Consider the following 19,192-nt stretch of genomic DNA (forward strand, 5'->3'; position numbering starts at 1 on the left):
AAGTTTTAGTCAAAAAGAGGGCGCAGCAAGCGATCATCCCGGGGACTCGAATGAAGCAGATTCTTCGCGAGTGTTCGCCGATATAGTTTTCGATGATCCGTGCCGTGAAATTTACGCTTCGCCGTTTCTTTCCGTTCGCGAACACGTGAAAACAGATCGGTTTACCGAGAGAGAGAAAGACAGAGAGAGACGAGACGAGGTAGCAATAAAACAGTAGTGAAACAAACGAGGAAAAAAAAGAGCGAAACAGTAAGAGATAAAGGAAGAGTTAGAAATAGAGAGTGAGTGGACACGCGTTGATTGGATGGAGACGCGAGGGAAACAATGCCTGTAAATAAACGAACAAAACAGAAGAAAAAGATGAAAGGAAGAAGACAGTGTTGCGTTATAGTTATTTATGTTGCTGATCGAAGCGAATTCGATAGTGAATTATTGTAATAATTCGTAATTTAAGACGGAGAACGGAGGAAGAGAAATGAGAAATCATATACACAGATTATGTACATAAGCTAATGGGTAATATCTCCCTTGGTAAAGGATAGTTTACGGATAGTTATTTTTATTACTATTATTATTATTATTTCTAAGTAACTATTATTATTATCATATTATTATTGTCATATTATTATTTTATTATTATTATTAATTATTATTATTACTTATTACTATTATCATTATTAATATTATAATTACCATTGTTATCCTTCGGCCAATGATCTCAAAAGCAAGATAATTATGTTCGGATGAGAGTGTTGCTAAATCTGAGCCGATTTCAATTTTCATCAAAGGCCACAGTGGGAAAAGGATCACCGTTTTCGTTCATATATTCAAGACACCGATTCTACTTCTTCATCTCTCGTGTTTTCTTTTTATCGACTTTTAATTATTTCCTTTTTTTCGTTCATTCGTCCGTTCCTTCCTTCTTTTTACTTTTATTTCTGGCCTATGTACTCTCTAAACATGTTTATGACGCACTCGAAGCGAATTCTTCGTCTACGGTTGCGCTTCGTTTCCGGTTCTAGTAAATTTCGTTACACTTCTAATACGACGCGCACATTCTAAAAGATAATGAACGCGCGGTTTTTAAATTCTTTCCTCCGTTTCGATTTATCTCGGATCACTTAGACTTCTCTTGGCTTTAAGCACACGATAAATAGACGCGTGATCAGAGAATGAACGTTCCTTTTTTTTATTGGGCCATACATTCTTTCATTGCATAAGAAAGAACATAAACAGGATAAATAATCGTTTATATCGCTATAGGTCCCGTTTATATCGAGTTATTTTATAAGTGTTTATCAAATGAGTAATATGCCCACTTAAAAGTCGTGAACTCTAATTTTTATTTTGTTTCATCGTATGTTACGTGCGAACGGCAGTTCTATATAAAACACGGAAGGTTATTTGGTTTTGCCCTAGATTCGTCGACGAATCCTTTAAGTGAGGACATTAAGAGAAAGAAAAAGAAAAAAAGGAAAAAAATAAATAGCGGTTTAATATAATGTAATTCGAAAGTGACCTATTAAATGAATGAATTTAGTTAAATCTGATAGCGGTGCAACGCTGATCAAATTATTCATAAACATGTTTTATCAAACGAGAGTCAAGACATTTTGTCATGTCTTTGTATATTTTTATGCAATGTTGTAGAATGATATTGTTTCAAATATATTATACAGATAATAATAATAAACAAATTTATATGCCATAACCTGTGTTTAATTTACTTCAATGTCATCCCACTTTACTTCCTATCCTAGTATTTAAGTAATTTTTTTAGAACTAGAACAAAAACCAAAGTTTTTAAATTCAATTACTGAACAGTTCGAATACGTAATGCAAAAAGTTAGCTTTTGCTTCAATGTCATGTAGGGGATCGAATAATGAGACTATCAATATGTGTACTCGTTATTGTATTTAAAACAGATCTTGTCGCGAAACGATATCTATACAGTCGTTTAGTCACAGTCTATACTAAATCGCTTGCGATCGCGTTTGTTTATTTATAATCGTCAGAAGAAAGTTAAGAGATACAAATTCGTCTTGCTTTACGGTTACATGTGGCGGCGCCATTGTTTTGCCCGGAGTTCGTAACTCCTTACAATACCTGTGACCTAACGGTCTTGATACTCCGAAGCAAAACAACATGGTTTAAGACAAATTCTAACTCTTGTGCCGCTACAGTCATAAAGATTTTGCATGAGAGACAATTTCAGAGATCAACAGAACAGAAATGAGTCATCTGACCTAGTACTTGATAGGTAAGCCAATTTTCTATCGAGATTTTGCTTCTTTACTACTTTACTTACAAATGTCCTCAAAAATACGACTGCATATCAAAATCTACAGTCTAATCATGATTATTTATTTTTACATTTAGTAATTTGCATTCTAATGAAATTCATATTGTAATATTTCAATTAAAAAATCACATTACAAAATAAATAGAATATCTTACTTTACTTTATAATAGAATGTGCCAGCTTCTGTATGATCATCTTTTTATAATAGTATAATAGTATATACAGTCCCATAGAAAATCAAAAGGTGAACTCAGGAAATAGTTAAAAACACGCGAAATTTAAAAAGGAATAGTTTTCAAAAATTCTGAGAAATGACATCAAATCCTAACATTTAACGAAATAGTGCCATCTTCTATGTTATGATGATTTCCTGATACAAAATCGCAAGTCGGCTGAAAAATTTTTCAATCAGTTGAAAATTTCGGTTTTGAGAAATTTTTTGAATATGATGTTATTTCCAACAATGGCCGAGGTCGCACCATCTCCTATACTATTATGTTCTATTGATACAAAATCGCTATTTTGGCTGACAGATTTGTGGCTTGGACGCCAAATTTCAGCTTTTGGATTTTCTTAGAAAATGGTGTCATTTTCTGGAATTTTGGAAGATTTCTAATACTTCTCATGACTCTTAATTGAATACTCTATTAATACTCTCTTAATACTTAACAATACTTATCAATTTTCTCGAACTACTTGATCATTTTTTAATAATTTATTCCTTAAACTAATAGGAATTGGACAGGATTTAAGGATTATGGATGTTGGAAGGATTTTATATAATTAAACGTTTTGTTTATTGGTAAGCTTACAATAATTGTACAATTTTACAACTTATGTACAATAATTTGTGTAATTGTATCATTTTACAATAATTTAATTCTGTTACTCAACCGATGGAGCAAAACAATTCTTCTCGTGTGAAAATGATGACCAAAATCTTATATGTATGTGCTCGTGGTGCCATGCAGCGTTTTACCGCTCGTTTTCGAATCGCCGGTAAGCGCCTGGCTTTGGACCAATTCCGTGCGACGTCAATGTAAGTGGCGTTTTAGTTATTTCGAAAGCATGGCTATGTCTACCGTTCATAGATTGAGGTTCGCAATTAAATTCGGAAAAAACCTTACAAGACCGTTAAGTCTGAGTTGTGGAAGACGAATTTTAGGAAAACAATGTCAGCGGTTTTCAGGTTTGTATATTTTTCACGTCATATAATTTTCATTTCTATATTATTTTTTTAATTACATACATTTTAAGGTTATGTGAACATGTTTTCCTTAATCCTATAAGATGAATTTAATATAATATTTATATAATTACCTTCTGTATACACAAAATAATTGATTTTTTAATGTATAGGTATAGTTGGCACTCTGGCACAAAACTATTCTTCTCAGGCAGCGACACAAACCACAGAAACTCATAATATTATAAAAGATGTAGAAAAACCTACAGGTATTTGCACGTGTAATATTCAAAATATATCTTTTATATAACATCTTTTAATTTTTTTAGAGGAAGGAGTCAAACATGAATTCCGGTCAGAAACACAGATGCTTTTACAAATTGTTGCAAAGTCCTTGTATTCAAATAAAGAAGTAACATTGCCCTTATCTTATGCTATTATCTTAATGTTACTTAATTTCTAGGAAATAAACATTTAATCAAAAAATGTTTTCCTCTTTTACTTTGATCTAAAGGTATTCCTACGTGAATTAATTTCTAATGCAAGTGATGCACTTGAAAAATTAAGATATATGCGCTTAAGTGATTCTAAAGCTGCAGATATTATTGGTGACAGAAATTTGGAAATTCATATTGGCACTGATAAACAAAATAGAATACTTATAATTCAGGATACAGGAATTGGTATGACTCATGAAGAACTGGTATCAAATCTAGGAACTATAGCTAGGTCTGGTTCTAGAGTAAGTATAATTAACAATACCAATTAAAATGAATTAATTATATACTACATATATTTTACAATTTTAGCCATATTACACAGAAACTTTTTATTTTATCATGTAAATTTTTCTTTAACATAGGCTTTTTTAGAAAAATTAAAAGGGAAACAAGATGCCGGTGATATGTCACAAATTATTGGGCAATTTGGAGTTGGCTTCTATAGTGCCTTTATGGTTGCTGATAAAGTAGAAGTGTTTACAAAATCATATGCACCAGATGCTGAAGGCTTTTGCTGGACTTCTGATGGGTAAAAAGAGTGCTTTTTAATAATTAATTTAATAATTAGAAATTTTTACTTTTATGAAATATAGTAAGGTATATGTATATATTATTAAAATATAAATTATTATTCAGTTCTGATACATTTGAAATCTCAAAGGCTGAGGGAGTTCAACCAGGAACTAAAATTGTTATACATTTGAATCTCGAGTGCCGGCATTATAGCGATGAGAACACAATTAATAGTATGTGGTTTAAACATTTTCATGCGATTATTTATTTTTAGATTATTGATTAATCTATTAATATTTCACAGGTCTCATCATGAAGTACAGCAACTTTATCAGTAGTCCTATTTATGTTAATGGCAAAAGAGTTAATACCCTGCAGGTATGATAGAAGAAATGCTTACATTTCCCAGGATATTTTATATTGAATTGTGTAGCTATATGTATCTTTTTTAGCCATTGTGGATGCTTGATCCAAAAGATATTACACCATTACAACATAATGAGTTCTATAGGTTTATTGGGAACTGTTTCGATTCTCCGCGATTCATATTACATTACTCGACCGACGTTCCACTTAATATAAGGGCGTTATTATATTTCCCAGAACAAAAACCACCATTATATGATTTCGCGAAAAGTGAAACAAGTGGGGTTTCGTTATATAACCGTAAAGTTTTAATTAAAAATAAGGTCGAAAATATTTTGCCAAAGTGGATGCGTTTCATCAAAGGAGTAATTGATTCTGAAGATATTCCTCTTAATTTAAGTCGTGAATTATTGCAGAATAGTGCTTTAATTGGGTAAGACAAAAGTTGATTAAAATATGTAATGTTATATGAATGGTCGTAATCATTTTAATTTGATTTATTTATTTTAATTTTTAATGTAGGAAATTGCGTGATGTTCTAACCACGCGAGTCTTAAAATTTTTGAATGAAAAATCTCAGAAATATACTGAAGATTACAACAAATTTTATAAAGATTACAGTATCTTTTTAAAAGAAGGTATTGTAAGCACTGATATTCAAAAAGAAAAGGTAATATATATATATATATATATCTTTTTTATTAATACATGTAGATATTATTTTCATCGCTTCTGTAATAGTTTTTATTATATATATCTTTGTTTGGTTCTTATGTTATTGTTTATTAGGAAGACATCGCTAAAGTTTTACGATTCCAATCGTCTGCAATGCCACCGGAGGTATTAATAAGTCTAAAAGATTACTGCAAACGAATGCCTTCTAATCAAAATAAGATCTATTACCTGTTAGCACCAAAGTAAGTTAATTACTTTTCCCTACTATAAATTATTATGGCAGTATTTGTATTTACTTGTTAATTTTAGCCGAAGCTTAGCTGAACAATCACCATATTACGAATCTCTAAAGAAACGGAATATTGAAGTAATATTTTGCTTTGAAGCGTATGACGATGTGATTTTCTTACACTTAAAACAGTTTAACTCTCATAAGTTGACTTCTATTGAAGAAGAGTTATGTGAACCAGATTCAAAATCTGATAGTCCTGGTACGTGATATGTCTGAATGACTTTCGAATTTGTATAAATTGTTCTATTTTAATATTTCTTCTTGTTTAGGTATTATTAATAAAGGCGAAATGGACAATCTTATAACATACATGAAGAAAGTTTTGTCCGGAAAGGCTCATGACATTAAAACAACGACTCGACTTGAGTCACATCCGTGTGTTGTTACAGTTCCACAGATGGCAAATGCAAGACACTTTACCCGCATACAAGCACGTCAATTAGGAGATGAAATGCTTTACTCCGTGCTTCAGCCATGTTTGGAAATAAATCCTAATCATTTCCTCATTAAAAAGCTTTGTGAATTAATGAACACCAATACAAAATTAGCAGATCTTCTTATACAACAGGTATTATGTTGTGATCTATTATGTTATTTTTGATAGCCTCGGATTTTATGTGTTCTAAATCTCTTCTTAATCTGTTCCAGTTATTCACGAACAGTATGGTAGAAGCTGGTTTAATTGATAACCCACGTATATTATTAATGTCTCTGAATAAATTGCTGACTGCAGCATTAGAGAAACATTAATTTACATAGAATATTTGCAAAAATACTGTTTAATAAATTATCAATATGTTCTATATATGAATATTTCAAATAAAACAATTAATGGGCCATTGTACAATTTTCTACGATCAAAATTTATTTTGCAGAAAGGAAAAAGATTCATTGTATTATCATTTATATTTATCACTTTCGTAGAATAAATTATTTTATGTATTTTAGTACATTCATTGTTCCATTCAGCTTAATTAATAAACTGAGACATGGAAAGGAATCATTTGAGATCGGTAATCTATACTTTTATACTTCGTGTGGTAATGGTTTTGGAACTAATATAATAACAGAAAACGTAGGCAAGATTGTATTATTTATTACAATAGGTTGATCTTGTACAAATTAATTATAGCCTTCTAATTATAACAAGTCAAGTTCCTCATTGTTTGAAGGATTTCATGATATCGATATGTATCCTATTAGCAGGGCTAAGTTGCGGTGAATTTGGAAGTTGTACCCACATCTTTTTCGTGTTTAATTTCCTACATTCTTCATTGTCGTATAATTATGGCAAGTTACAATAAAATAAGAAATAAGTGGAACTATTTATTATTTTATAAATTATAGTCAAGTATAAAGATCCATAATAAGTAGTTTGAAAAATAAAAAAAGTAAACGCACACAAATGAAATATATTCGTTTCGATCAATTCCGATTGCTTAAACCATTAATAGTGCGAAATTATTAAATCCTACTTTACGAAAACGTTTCGTCCAAACCTTAATATCGCTAATCGGTCAGAACTTCTATAAAATATTGCGCTCCCTCATTTTTATCTTTACAACCAAATGTTTTGTAACGTCCACATGATTACAAACTGATTGGTACAATATTTATAAATGGATGATCTCGTTTCATCCGCATCAGTTTACAGTCTTTAACCAATATGTTTTCATTGTTAATCCGTAAAATATAAAACTAATCTTAACAGTTACGAACCTCGCTGTGCTTCGACGCAAACTGAAATTTTCATTGCGTGTTGATGTTGATTCTGATACAATTTGTTAAGTTAAAACTGTACAGTATTCTTATATATTTCATTCTAATATAGAATAAATTGTCTATGTTCAATTGTATCCGTGTAAGTAATTGCATTGAAATTTCAGAAAGGAGAGGCACAGCTGTTTCAAACTTATATAAGAGGAAGACAATTTTCTCTTCCTCTTGGTCAAAACAAAAAAAGAATATGTCACCCTGTTTCACATTATTATTAACGTGGTTTACTGATTTATCCCACTAAATGTAGAATAAGATGGCTAGCATTCTTTACAGAACAGGAACATAAACAATAAATTTGCCAGTAGAATTCTACATGTATAAAAAGAACGTGTACACCTCTCCCAATTAAGCTGCCGCTAAAATATTTGTCCAACGGAAAAAAAACGTATCTTGCATGGAAGTACACGGTATTTAAAAGATATTAGGCACAGAAATAACAGTTTCTTGACCCTTTGTGTGTCACGCTTAACTACACAAATTAATCAAGGGAAATACCTTTGTTCGTACGGCATTTATTATTAAGTTGGCAGTTCAAAAAATGTTTCATTATCGTTACTTGGACAGATTTTCATGATGAAAAATAACAGCGTGAGAACTATGTAATTCATGATAAGAGTGTCGATGAATTGCGTACGATTCACATTGCTGAGCAGTCTTATCGAGTAGATAAAAATGTTAAAGCGTGATGTAAGTAGTAGCACCATATATGCAGTTATGTCTGTTGAACTGATGGTGACTAATGGAAGGAAAAGTTCGAAATAAGAAATGAGAAAAGAAGAGAGGGAAAATAAAATAGATGCAGTTAAACGAATAGAACATTGACTTAGCAATACGTACGCGCGGAAATGGAATACTATCTTCCGCGATTTTTTAATTTCTTTTCTTTTAAAAAACGTTGGATAGTTAATATTACAATCATTATCATACAAGTCATAGTATTTGATCATTGTATAAACATTATTATCATCACAGTAAAAATATTTCATATCTCTTTAACTATTGTGCTTTGCTGCAGTAAACGCCAGCAGACATGCACATATATTCGCCCTAGAAGCAGAGCACTGTTTTTTTCACTAGAGTCAATTCATTTACTCACTAGACTATGCTGTACTTATATCTATATTATTAAGTAGTCCTTCTGTTTATTTCGTATGTAACCAAAATAAAGTCGGTTAGCAAATAGTAAAAATACATAAATGTACCTATGTATTTTTTTTGCAGTGGAATTATAGTTGTGGATAAGTTTTAAATTTAAACGATAGGTCATTAAATAATAGTCATTGGTCTGACAACGCGGTCGTGATTAAATTTACTTCTCTCAAGTAACAAATTTTATCCTTAATCAAGATAATTTCTTACTCGTAATAGTTGCGTATAGTTGTCACGATATATATGTATACATATATTTTTCATATTGTATACATATACATATGTATATTATATATTTTTTTTACTAAACCTCATCCCCTCTGGTAGAATTGAAAAGATGTTTTACCGTTAAACGAAACTCCTAATGGTCCATATATCGCAAAATCGTCAGAATGTAACTTGTCTATAAAATGAATGCGTCTTCGATAGAATATGCAATGTTTTGTAACCAACTTCCTTACCAATTCGTTAAATGGCCCTATTTTAATTACCATGAAATATATAACGTAAGTGTCGTATGAAAACAAGAATTGTTCCCAGATACATGTACGTTCATTTTCATACTTGCGGCTCAATAGAATTGTTTCGAGGATCGCTGAATTAAGTACGTTAAAGTACCTAAGCTCTACCTACATAGGAGATTTGAGGTACGATGTGCGAACGGTGCACACCGTTGGCTCAGTATGTGATTATTTCCATACCGTTCTTTAATTAGCTCGTATTCATCAATTTCCTTATATTCATAGCTGCCTCTGTACAGACCTTCTATCTTTCTCTCTACCTCTGATTCGATAATACGTATGTACAATATTTTTTCGTCGTATATTCACATAACATTCGCACTGTCTTTGTTCAAGAAGCACAGAAAAACACGATCACGTTCAGTCTGTTCTCAAGTCGTGGCACCACTGTTTGTCACACCGAGGTCTGCGTGATACCATTCCCCGACAACCACAAGCGGCCATTACTCTTTTGATCGGCGATCTCGTATTCGGAATCGTCAATTTCGCATAAGTTGGTTGATAAGTCGCTGTTGCTGGTTGCACCGCCCAATAATGAATTTCTCTCTTCGAGCGTGGTGATTACCGAACCGATTTCGTCGACCTCGTCTCCCTTGTGGCATCGGTTGCGTCGGGTGCTTGGGAAACCATAAGGCACTACATCGTCTTCCTCCTCGTCGGATTCTAAAGTACTAAGACGTCCATTCAAAGGATTTGTTTCGTTCTCCGTGTCCGTGTGGATGTTGTAATGCGGTAGATAAGAGTTTGGATGACGGAGATAACTTTCGGAACCTTTATATTTGTATTCTCCCTCGCCGCCGCTATCCAAGGGATTTAAACGTTGCGTTTCCGCGCACTGATACTGCTCAGAAAATTCAGTCCCGCATTCCGAGTCCCCGACGTACTCTGATTCTTGATCTTCGTTCAACGTCTCGATGTCCCTCGCTGGATCTACAGAGCCGTGCACTAAAACGAATACATTTCGTTATTTTAATAACGCGATTCATTTATAATTGACAATTAAATTAAATACTAAGCAGCTCTCTGAGAAAAAAGGGGGGGACAGTTGACGTCGCAGATCAATTTCATTGGATATTATAAAGATTTATTACAAATATTACACCCTACCAATCGAAGGTTAAAAAGGCAAACCACCAAGTCTACCTTAGTGCTATGTCACATGCATCCCTTTCTGCAGCTACTATCCATTTAAGACGACAAATCGTTTAAAGGAAACGAAAGATTCGATAGCCTCGCCTAAAATTATCTTACATATAATATGTCTACAGACATAATGAACTAAAACTGTTCCAACTAGCCGCGAGTGGAAGCAATTGTACTGCGAAACATGCAGTCGCGTACTCACCTGACGGTAACTGATGAGTGTTTGATTCGTTACTCTCATTGCTGTGGAAGCTGGACGAGTCTGGTACTTCGCTTCCAGGCACCTCCGTGATATTAGGCAAGGGGTTTTGGCTTGGCCTGACCCAGTCTGAACAATCCCAGTGATACCCTAAAAGCATTGCAGACAACAACTGTACTCCGACACGCTACATGCGACGATCTGACGTCGCGATACGGAGTCTAAAGTGAGAAAGAGAGAAAAGAAGAAAGTGAGAGAGTGAGAGTAAGAGAGAGAAAGAGAGAGAGAGAGAGAGAGAGAGAGAGAAGGAAGCGGAGTGTCTGCCTGGTATTATATAAAGGGTAAAAAAAAAAAAAAAAAAAATTAGAATCTAGCCGATAGAGAAGAGATAGCGACAAGCGAAGCGACCCAAATATCAAAATGTGTATCCTTAGGTATTCGGCTGTTCTTTCAGGCATTACTATCTCGACTTACCACCGACTATACGAGGATCATCCTCGATGGACGTCATGGAGGCAACGGAGGTCCCACCTCCATGAGGCACGCGTCGAGAAGGATTTAGTAGAAGTCCTCCAGTGGTCAGCTCCGGTACCACTGGGCTCGCTCGTTTCAGGTCTGTTAGCGCACACAATACGATACACCAATGTTAATTCGATTCGCTACACGCCCAAGTCAGCATACGTTTCCGGACATTCGTATTAAGAAGAGGGAAACGATCAAGAGAAACAGACAGAAGAACGAGAAGTAGAATGTAAGATAGTGACAAAGGCGTAAAATGGCGATAAAGGAAGGTGAGAAAGTCTGACGAAATGATTAAATGAGAGAAACGAGGGAGAGATAGAAATAAGTAGGAACCACAGAGAATAGGATAAGTAAAAGAGAGATCGAGTCAATGGATCAAGCTATAAATTCCACCCACGAATGCATGCGACAAGCGAAAACAAAAGTAAGAAGCTACGATGAATCGGGGCAATCAGCGACGCATACTACTCACCATTTTTTATCTTTGTCGTGTCCGTGATGAAGGAAGCTAGTTGCATCTGCTCTTGCCAGCTCGGCTTATGAAGGCTATCCGTGTCGCTGCCTGTAGCGTTTCCGCCGACTGGGTTAGCGAGGGTTAAGGACGGAGGGGGCACAGGTGTGCTGCGATTTAGGTTTCTCAAATAATCTGGCGGGAAATTCTCCAGCTCGTCACCGGCGCTGCCATAACTTCGCAGCGTGTCTAAATTATTTAGTGCCACCGCTGCCGAGTTACCGTACGCGGCTGGCTCGTTGTTCGAGCTGGGAGTATAGGAAGCGGGTCTAGGAGGGCATTGGGGAGGTTCTCTCTGCAAAAAAGAATCACACGAAAAACCTTAAACTCAATGCACGCATCACTCGCAGGAGAGGGAATATCGGCTGATGATCGCAAATTAAGAAAAAGAACGCCATTAGAAAAAAAAAAAAACAAAAATAAAAAAAGAAAAATCGTCTATCATTGGCGTACGATCGAGGTATGATTAAAAGCATGCGGTCTTCTCTCTTAAGTGCTGACAAATCAAACAAGTATATTTATTTCTCTGATTTAGATACGATACCTGTATCACTTCCAGGTTGCTCAATTTTGAGCTCCGTTTGAACTCGTGCTCATGAGGTCGCGCTGAATTTAAAACAATTTGCTTCCTGGTCTCATTGTTGATGTTATTCGTCCGTGCTCTCGTGCGTTTCATCCTGATCCGTCGGTAGGCGACGTATATGATGATCAGGAATATGTTCACTATTACTGCAGCGCCAATCCACATTAAATGCTCCCATGTGATTTTAAAGTGGCTCGATATAATTGGTGTAGAATACGCCGGATTTCCACAGTTTAATCCGGTCATATTAGGAGGACAGATACATCTATAGGTCCCTATTTCGTTCACGCAGGTTCCTCCATTTGTGCAGGGATTGGCGTCGCATTCATTAACGTCTGTTTCGCAACGTTCTCCCATGAATCCTTGGCATTTGCATATTGGCCCATTATTGCCTTCCTCGCAAACTCCACCGTGAATGCACGGGTTTGGACTGCAATATCTTCCGAATTCGCAGCGTTTCCCACTCAGACTTGGTCCAACACATTCGCAAGTGAAGTCACCTCCCTCTGGTACGACTTTGCAACGACCACCGTAGAGACAGGGTGAAGAGGCGCAAGGATCGGTATCAATTTCACAAGCGAGCCCTGCAAATCTGCTGTGACATTGGCACTCATAGTTGTCGCCACCAGAATCTTTACATGTTCCGCCATTCTGACAGGGCTGCGAACCACAGATCCCTGGGGGCACCAAAACCGTTGCAGCGTCGCAGCTGAATTCCACATTTGCAAAGCGTTTTAAGACAGCGACACTGCTAGCGCCACTCATATGTAACGGTACCGATACTCTGGCGATTCTGACATCATCCATACATCCTATGAAACCACGTTGAACATCCTCGAAGCCCAAAACTGATGGATGTTGTCTAACTTCAGCACCCAAGTAAAGATCATCAGATTGAAGATTCAGGATATCGTTGATACCAGGTGCAGATCCATGAGCTACGTGCTTTCCATCAACGGTCAACTTGGCGCTGTTGCTTTCTCGTTCTAATTGGATTTCGTGCCATTGTCCATCGCTCACGTATACACTGCTCACGCGAACCAGGCCTTCTCCGCTGCCCAGATCGAACTTGTATTGAACAACTCCATTCACGACTTCTAGTATATTATAATCGATCTTGCCAGCTGCATACATCAAGTTTCCGGTCAATTGCACTGTTCTGATCCTCAAAGATAAACTGAGACGGTCCTCGATAGTCTGTTTGATGAGGGCTTTATCGATCCTATAACGAGCATAGCTCTTGCCACTAAACGATATGGGGTTTCGTGGAATGTAGCAAGACTCGTCATGGCACTTGGAGATGTCAATATCGCAGGTTTGTCCGGCGAAACCTTCAGGGCATTGGCATGAGTATCCTTGGACCGAAGAATCGGGAATGCAGACTTTAAACAGTGGACAAGGATCTCTGGCGCATTCGTTGACGACTACCTCGCAATGATTCCCGGCATATCCTTCTTTGCAACTGCACTCCATCTTGTGTCTGTGTCGCGGGGACACGAAACTCATTACGTCAGTAGCTACAGGTGTTATTTGTGTGATGTCGAGAACAATTTTGTCTTGGCAATCCCCATAAACGCAGTATTCTTTGTTACATTTAAATCTAACAATTTCTTCCACGACTAATTTCGTCGATTCTTCGAGTTCTTCGATACGCTGATTTAACGCCTCCCGTATATTTTCAGACCCATAAAAGGTCGGTGATCCCAAAGGTGTAGAGCTCTTCTTCACCGCGAATAGGAGGTCCAGATCGTTGTGAATGGTTTGGCGAATAGTGCGAGATTTAATTAGATTCACTTCGTCTGTAGAAGGTTGGACGCTGATAATAACGATATCCTTTAATCTACAGTTCATCGCGTTGCGCACGGTTCTAATGAATCCCTTACGATGACTTAGTATAAAATCTTCCGGACTGACTTCTCTGAATCTTACAATTACAGAATTCTCCAACATCTTTTCCGTTACCAAATCAACATTTACTTTAACGATAGAATGCGAATGATATTTTCCATCCGTTACGCTGACGTTTATCCTGTATTCGCCAACATCGAGACGCGGAAGGGCAACCAAAGTGCCATCAATTTTGTCAATTTTGAAGAGGTCGTTTGGGATAGGAGACGATGGAACCAAACTGTACGAAAGCGTGTCATATTGATCTTGATCTGTTGCGTGAACCCTTCCGATGATCCCACCAGGATACTCGTCCATGTAGGAATTAATAACTACCTCTAGAGGCGTAATTACTGGAGGATACTGGGATTCCTCGATCACTTTGATCACGACCCATGCGTCGGAATAGAGAGGTGGGCTTCCGTTGTCAAAGACGCGTATGTGCAATTCGTATTTATCTTTGACCCTGTTGTTGAATTTGGTAGCAGTTCGCAGTGTGCCGTCCTGCTCTAATCTGAACGCGTCACCCTCGTTCCCGGAACGGAAGTCGAAGGTGTATGGAGCGGCGTTCGGTTCAATATCTGCATCTGTGACCACGAATTGTAATACGGTGTGGCCAAGGGGCTTGTCTTCTTGCACTACCGCGGTATAATTTGAGAGGGAGAACAGCGGCGGGTTGTCATTTGCATCTAGAATCTCGATGTTTACCATCACGAAGCTGGATAGCCTAGGTATGCCGCTGTCACGGGCGTGAACCTCCAACACGTAATTACCGATCTGGAAACATGAAATATCGCGTTGTAGATTGCATTCGAAATGTCTTACAACCGCATTAAGATATATAATGAATGGTGCGTATGATTTATACTGACTTCTTCGCGATCCAATGGTGCGGCGACAGTAATTTGTCCTGTTTTCTCATCGATCGAGAATTGCTTCTGCCTGTCACCTCGTTCGATGTAATAAGACACGTTCCCGTTCTCCTCGCTATCCAAGTCGTTTGCGAATACCTGATACATTCATTATAATATGGAATTAGTTTACAGTTAGCGTATAGTTAAGACAATATCTAAATTATTCGAAATTCATCTCGTTATTCGATTCCTTTTTATTTTAAAATTTATTTCTAAAAATATTAAGTTTACTAAAATTTTCGTTTATTTTATTATATGTAAAAGCCGTACAATAAAAGCAATTATTTAATCAATTGTTTTTTTATACATAAGCTGTGTATATATATAAGTCTTACCTGCGTAACTTTTTCTCCAATCTTTGCGTCTTCCCGTATAGAAGCTCTGTATGAAACTTCGCTGAATATCGGCGCGTTGTCATTGCTATCGATCACGGTAATATTCACCGTAGCGTGATTACTCAAAGGAGGAATGCCTCCATCTATAGCTTGAATCGTCAAGAAATAATCTCTGGCACGTTCGAAATCTAATTGCTCCGCAATAGTAATCACGCCACTACGGGCATCTATCTGGAACTTCTTATGTTCATTTCCGCCAACGATCGAATAGTAAACATCAGCATTGACTCCAGTATCCTTAGACGTTGCAAGAACTCGAGCTACTTCCGTTCCAACTGCATAGATCTCAGGAACTTTTGAGAAATAGACCTTCGACGCGAATTCCGGTGGATTGTCATTAATATCCTGCACGTTGACAATTAACGAAGTCACACTCATCAATTGAGGGGTGCCCTGATCAACTGCCTGTATAGTTACGTTGTACATGGCCTTCGTTTCTCTGTCCAACGGCTTCCCAAGCGTAACGATGCCGCTGTCCGCTGCGACGAGGAAGTGACCATCGGCAGAATCGATGAATTCATATCTGATCTTACGATTAATGCCGATGTCATTGTCCGTGGCATGTACTTTGGTTACTAAGGTACCGACCTCGACGTCTTCGGGCAGTGTAGCGCTATACGTCTGCATAGTAAATTTCGGTGCGTTATCGTTCAAATCTGAGACCAAAATTTCTAGCTGAGAGGAGCATTCCCAAGATGGTTTGTCTCTATCCTGTACATGCGCTGTGAGCGAATATTTCGCTTGAGTTTCCCGGTCCAGTTGACCGACCGTCTTTAATACGCCTGTCTCTTTGTCCAATGAGAATTTGTCGTTATTGTCGCCGGTTAAATAGAAGCGCAACTTGGCATTCGGTTCGTCGTCGTAATCAGTGGCCAGAACAGTGAGCACGTACGTGCCAGGATGCGATCCCTCAGACAGGATCTCTCGATAACGATACCTGAGGCAATATGGTGGATTATCGTTCACGTCGAGTATTTGCACCGTTACACGCGTCTTGAAGACGTATTTGCCGTCGGTGCCGACTATTTCGAGCTCATAACGATCGATCGTTTCCCGGTCCAGAGCCTTTGCCACGTATACTTCGCCAGTTGATCTAATCTGGAACTGAGATCTCGAATCGCCGGACGTTATGTAGAATTCTATGGGTGTATTTACGTCCGAATCTTTGTCCATGGTGATTAACTTGACCACGACCGTTCCTGGTAGAGCGTCTTCGTTCACCGCTGCTTCGTAACGATCGTCTACGAACGCGGGAGGATTGTCGTTGTAATCCTTCAGCTTTACGTGCACAGAAGTCCTTGCGAAGTGCTTTGGATTTCCATTGTCGGTAGCGACCACCTAGACACGACAAAAATGTATATTAAGTATTATAATAAATTTTTTTCTTTTTCTTTTAATTCTGAGAAATCTTAATTTTAATTTTACTTTGAAAATTATAAAAGGAAAAGAGATTCTCGTTATGTTCAGACTATTTTTTTTTATTAAATAACTGACCTATCAAGTATTCTATAGAAAATAGTAAAAACTGTCTATGACAAATTTTTAATTTTTAATTAAACGTACCTGAAACTTATATTCCGGTTGTTTTTCCTTATCAAGTAGAACCAGTGTCGATATCCACCCGGTGTACGTATCTACAGTGAAGACATTTGCCAGTTCGCCAATATCCGAGCCAAAGGAATATCGAACCTCTCCATTGCTACCCAGATCTTCATCGTGCGCGATAATTTTCAAAATTGATGTTCCTTCCTCTATATTCTCCGCCAGACTGATACCATAAGGATTACTTTCGAATTTAGGAGCATGATCATTTTCATCCAACACCTGGAGCGAAATTTCAGCTAGAGCTGTCAATGGAGGACTCGAGTCCGTTTCAGCGAGGACTCCGATCAAATGATTATCCTTCAGCTCTCGATCCAAAGGTTTAACTAAAGTAATTTGTCCGTTAGCATCGATCATAAAAAGTGGAGAATCTTCATCTCCAGAAACTATTCTGTATGTGACTGTAGTGTTGGTCACGGTTTTTAGCCTTGTTATAGGTGTTCCGATAGGAGACGCTTCTGATATGAAGAATTTGTCTTCTTTTCGTTCAAACAGAGGTGGAATATCTTGCGGTCCCATTATGTAAATGCTGAGGGGAACGTCAGCGTGATGTGTTGTCGCCCCGCCCTTGTCTTCCGCCCGAATGAAGAGCTCAAATAGTTGATTTTCTAAAATATTAGATAGATAATAATCCAACATGTTGCGGCACTGTGATCATTATCGGTACGATTCTTTTATAATTCGACCAGAAATTTTAATTATACAAAAATTTCTTATGTTCGGTACAATATTAAAAATGAAGAAATATAATTTTAACGATTAATGTCATATAGTACGCCAATGAAAATAAAATGAGCGATAGAATATAGCGCAGAACTTACCCCATGGCATAGCACTCTTTTGAAGGAACAACGCTCCAGTATCAGGGTTAATCCCAAATAACGCTTTCGCTTCCGAAGTCTGCAGTTCGTATATCGAATAAACAATCCTCGCAGCGTCATCCTCGTCAGCATCCTGAGCTTTCACCTTCAGGAACGGCGTATTAGTAGTCAAATTTCCATGAATGCTGGCTTTGTATTCTCTCAGCAGAAACACGGGCGAATTGTCATTTTCATCTCCAACTTTCACCCTAACAATCACGAAACCTGATCTGCCACCTCCATCAGTAGCCATCACGGGTATTTCATACAACTTCTGCTCTTCTCGATTCAACTTCTTTCTAGTCACGATCTCGCCAGTTTGTCTATTTATGTCAAATATCTCCTTCATCAGATCTGAAGCTATCGTGTAGATCACCGTGCCATATTCCCCGAAATCCTCGTCGGTGGCTATCACACTCGTCACCAATCTGCCAGGCAACTGATTCTCGAAAACTGTCACTTCTACTATAGGGTTTTGGAACGTAGGATTGTGTCTATTAGCAGGCAATATCTCGATCTTGACTCTTGCGAAGCTGGTGTACACATTGTCCGTGACAGAGACGTTCAGCATGCTGAGTTTCTTCTCGCCAAAGTTTTGCATATTGATCAGCGAAATGATGCCGGTGGATTGGTCGATGTTATACGTTTGTTGCTCGTTACCACCGACTATCGTATACGTGAGTTTGTCGTCTACGTAGTCCGGGTCACTGGCAGATACCACCGTCACGAACTGACCCCTTTCCGCGTGTTCCGACAACGAGCAAGTGTACGAGGGTTGTTCGAACTTGGGTGGATTGTCATTCATGTCGATCACCGTCACCCAGACGTGGGCTGTGCTCGAGAGACTGGGTACACCGCGATCGATCGCGATCACCGTAAAGTGGTGCGATTCGTGGGTCTCGTGATCTAGAGATCTCTTCAGGAAGATCACACCCTCCTCCGGGTCGATGTGGAACAGGTCAGTGCTGTTTTCCGTGTCGTTTTGAATTGCATAGCGAACCTGTTGGTTGATGTCTGAACACAGAAAAGTTTATGGTATTACGGTTTATGGTATTTAGTGATGTTTACATAGGAATGGATGGTATAATACAGATAAGAGACATGTGTCACATGTGAACATAATACGTAAAGAGTATATATGTTCTGAGGGTGTATTCATTTTTTGAGCTCATCTCGTGGTTCATCGGTGATCTGATTTTTTAAAAGACTCGAATTGTTCAGTATTTTATCTATGTGTATTTGTGTACATATAATTAATAAATGGAGCATGCTATGTTAACGAAGGTTTCTAC

At 37.5% G+C, this 19,192-nt stretch overlaps 2 protein-coding genes across 10 annotated transcripts in view; one reads left to right on the plus strand and one right to left on the minus strand.

Moving 5' to 3' along the window:
- The first annotated feature begins 3,339 nt into the window (after positions 1-3,339).
- Positions 3,340-6,593, plus strand: LOC117213805 (heat shock protein 75 kDa, mitochondrial). The gene is made up of 13 exons (XM_033459471.1): positions 3,340-3,492; positions 3,663-3,758; positions 3,819-3,901; positions 4,004-4,231; positions 4,352-4,518; positions 4,626-4,735; positions 4,807-4,880; positions 4,955-5,301; positions 5,391-5,538; positions 5,658-5,785; positions 5,853-6,034; positions 6,105-6,403; positions 6,484-6,593. Exons 1-13 carry the CDS (start codon positions 3,372-3,374, stop codon positions 6,583-6,585), a joined length of 2,085 nt encoding a protein of 694 aa, XP_033315362.1. The 5' UTR covers positions 3,340-3,371; the 3' UTR covers positions 6,586-6,593.
- A 318-nt stretch (positions 6,594-6,911) lies between these two features.
- The window catches only part of LOC117213806 (fat-like cadherin-related tumor suppressor homolog), a 342,029-nt gene continuing 329,748 nt past the window's right edge, over positions 6,912-19,192 (minus strand). For 4 of the 9 annotated variants that reach the window (XM_033459477.1, XM_033459476.1, XM_033459474.1 and 1 more), the window contains 9 exons: positions 17,862-18,914; positions 17,002-17,648; positions 15,379-16,776; positions 15,002-15,139; positions 12,204-14,906; positions 11,621-11,954; positions 11,101-11,241; positions 10,630-10,776; positions 6,912-10,229 (listed from right to left, as the gene is read on the minus strand). In XM_033459477.1, coding sequence (XP_033315368.1) covers positions 9,679-10,229; positions 10,630-10,776; positions 11,101-11,241; positions 11,621-11,954; positions 12,204-14,906; positions 15,002-15,139; positions 15,379-16,776; positions 17,002-17,648; positions 17,862-18,914 — 7,112 coding nt within the window. In that variant the 3' untranslated portion in view covers positions 6,912-9,678. Of the gene's footprint in view, positions 10,230-10,629; positions 10,777-11,100; positions 11,242-11,620; positions 11,955-12,203; positions 14,907-15,001; positions 15,140-15,378; positions 16,777-17,001; positions 17,649-17,861; positions 18,915-19,192 lie in introns of those variants that run through there. The other 5 variants (XM_033459475.1, XM_033459473.1, XM_033459478.1 and 2 more) reach the window with 4 other exon arrangements.

Source organism: Bombus bifarius, unplaced genomic scaffold (genome assembly GCF_011952205.1).
Source record: "Bombus bifarius isolate JDL3187 unplaced genomic scaffold, Bbif_JDL3187 scf7180000009125, whole genome shotgun sequence".
NCBI classification, from domain to species: Eukaryota; Metazoa; Arthropoda; class Insecta; order Hymenoptera; family Apidae; genus Bombus; species Bombus bifarius.

Excerpts from the sequence above, each read along its gene's own strand:
- LOC117213805 (XM_033459471.1), top strand. The coding sequence starts at position 3,372 with ATGGCTATGTCTACCGTTCATAGATTGAGGTTCGCAATTAAATTCGGA. Across the intron at positions 4,881-4,954 it reads AAAGAGTTAATACCCTGCAG|CCATTGTGGATGCTTGATCC; the intron begins GTATGATAGAAG and ends TATCTTTTTTAG. Across the intron at positions 5,302-5,390 it reads CAGAATAGTGCTTTAATTGG|GAAATTGCGTGATGTTCTAA; the intron begins GTAAGACAAAAG and ends TTTTTAATGTAG.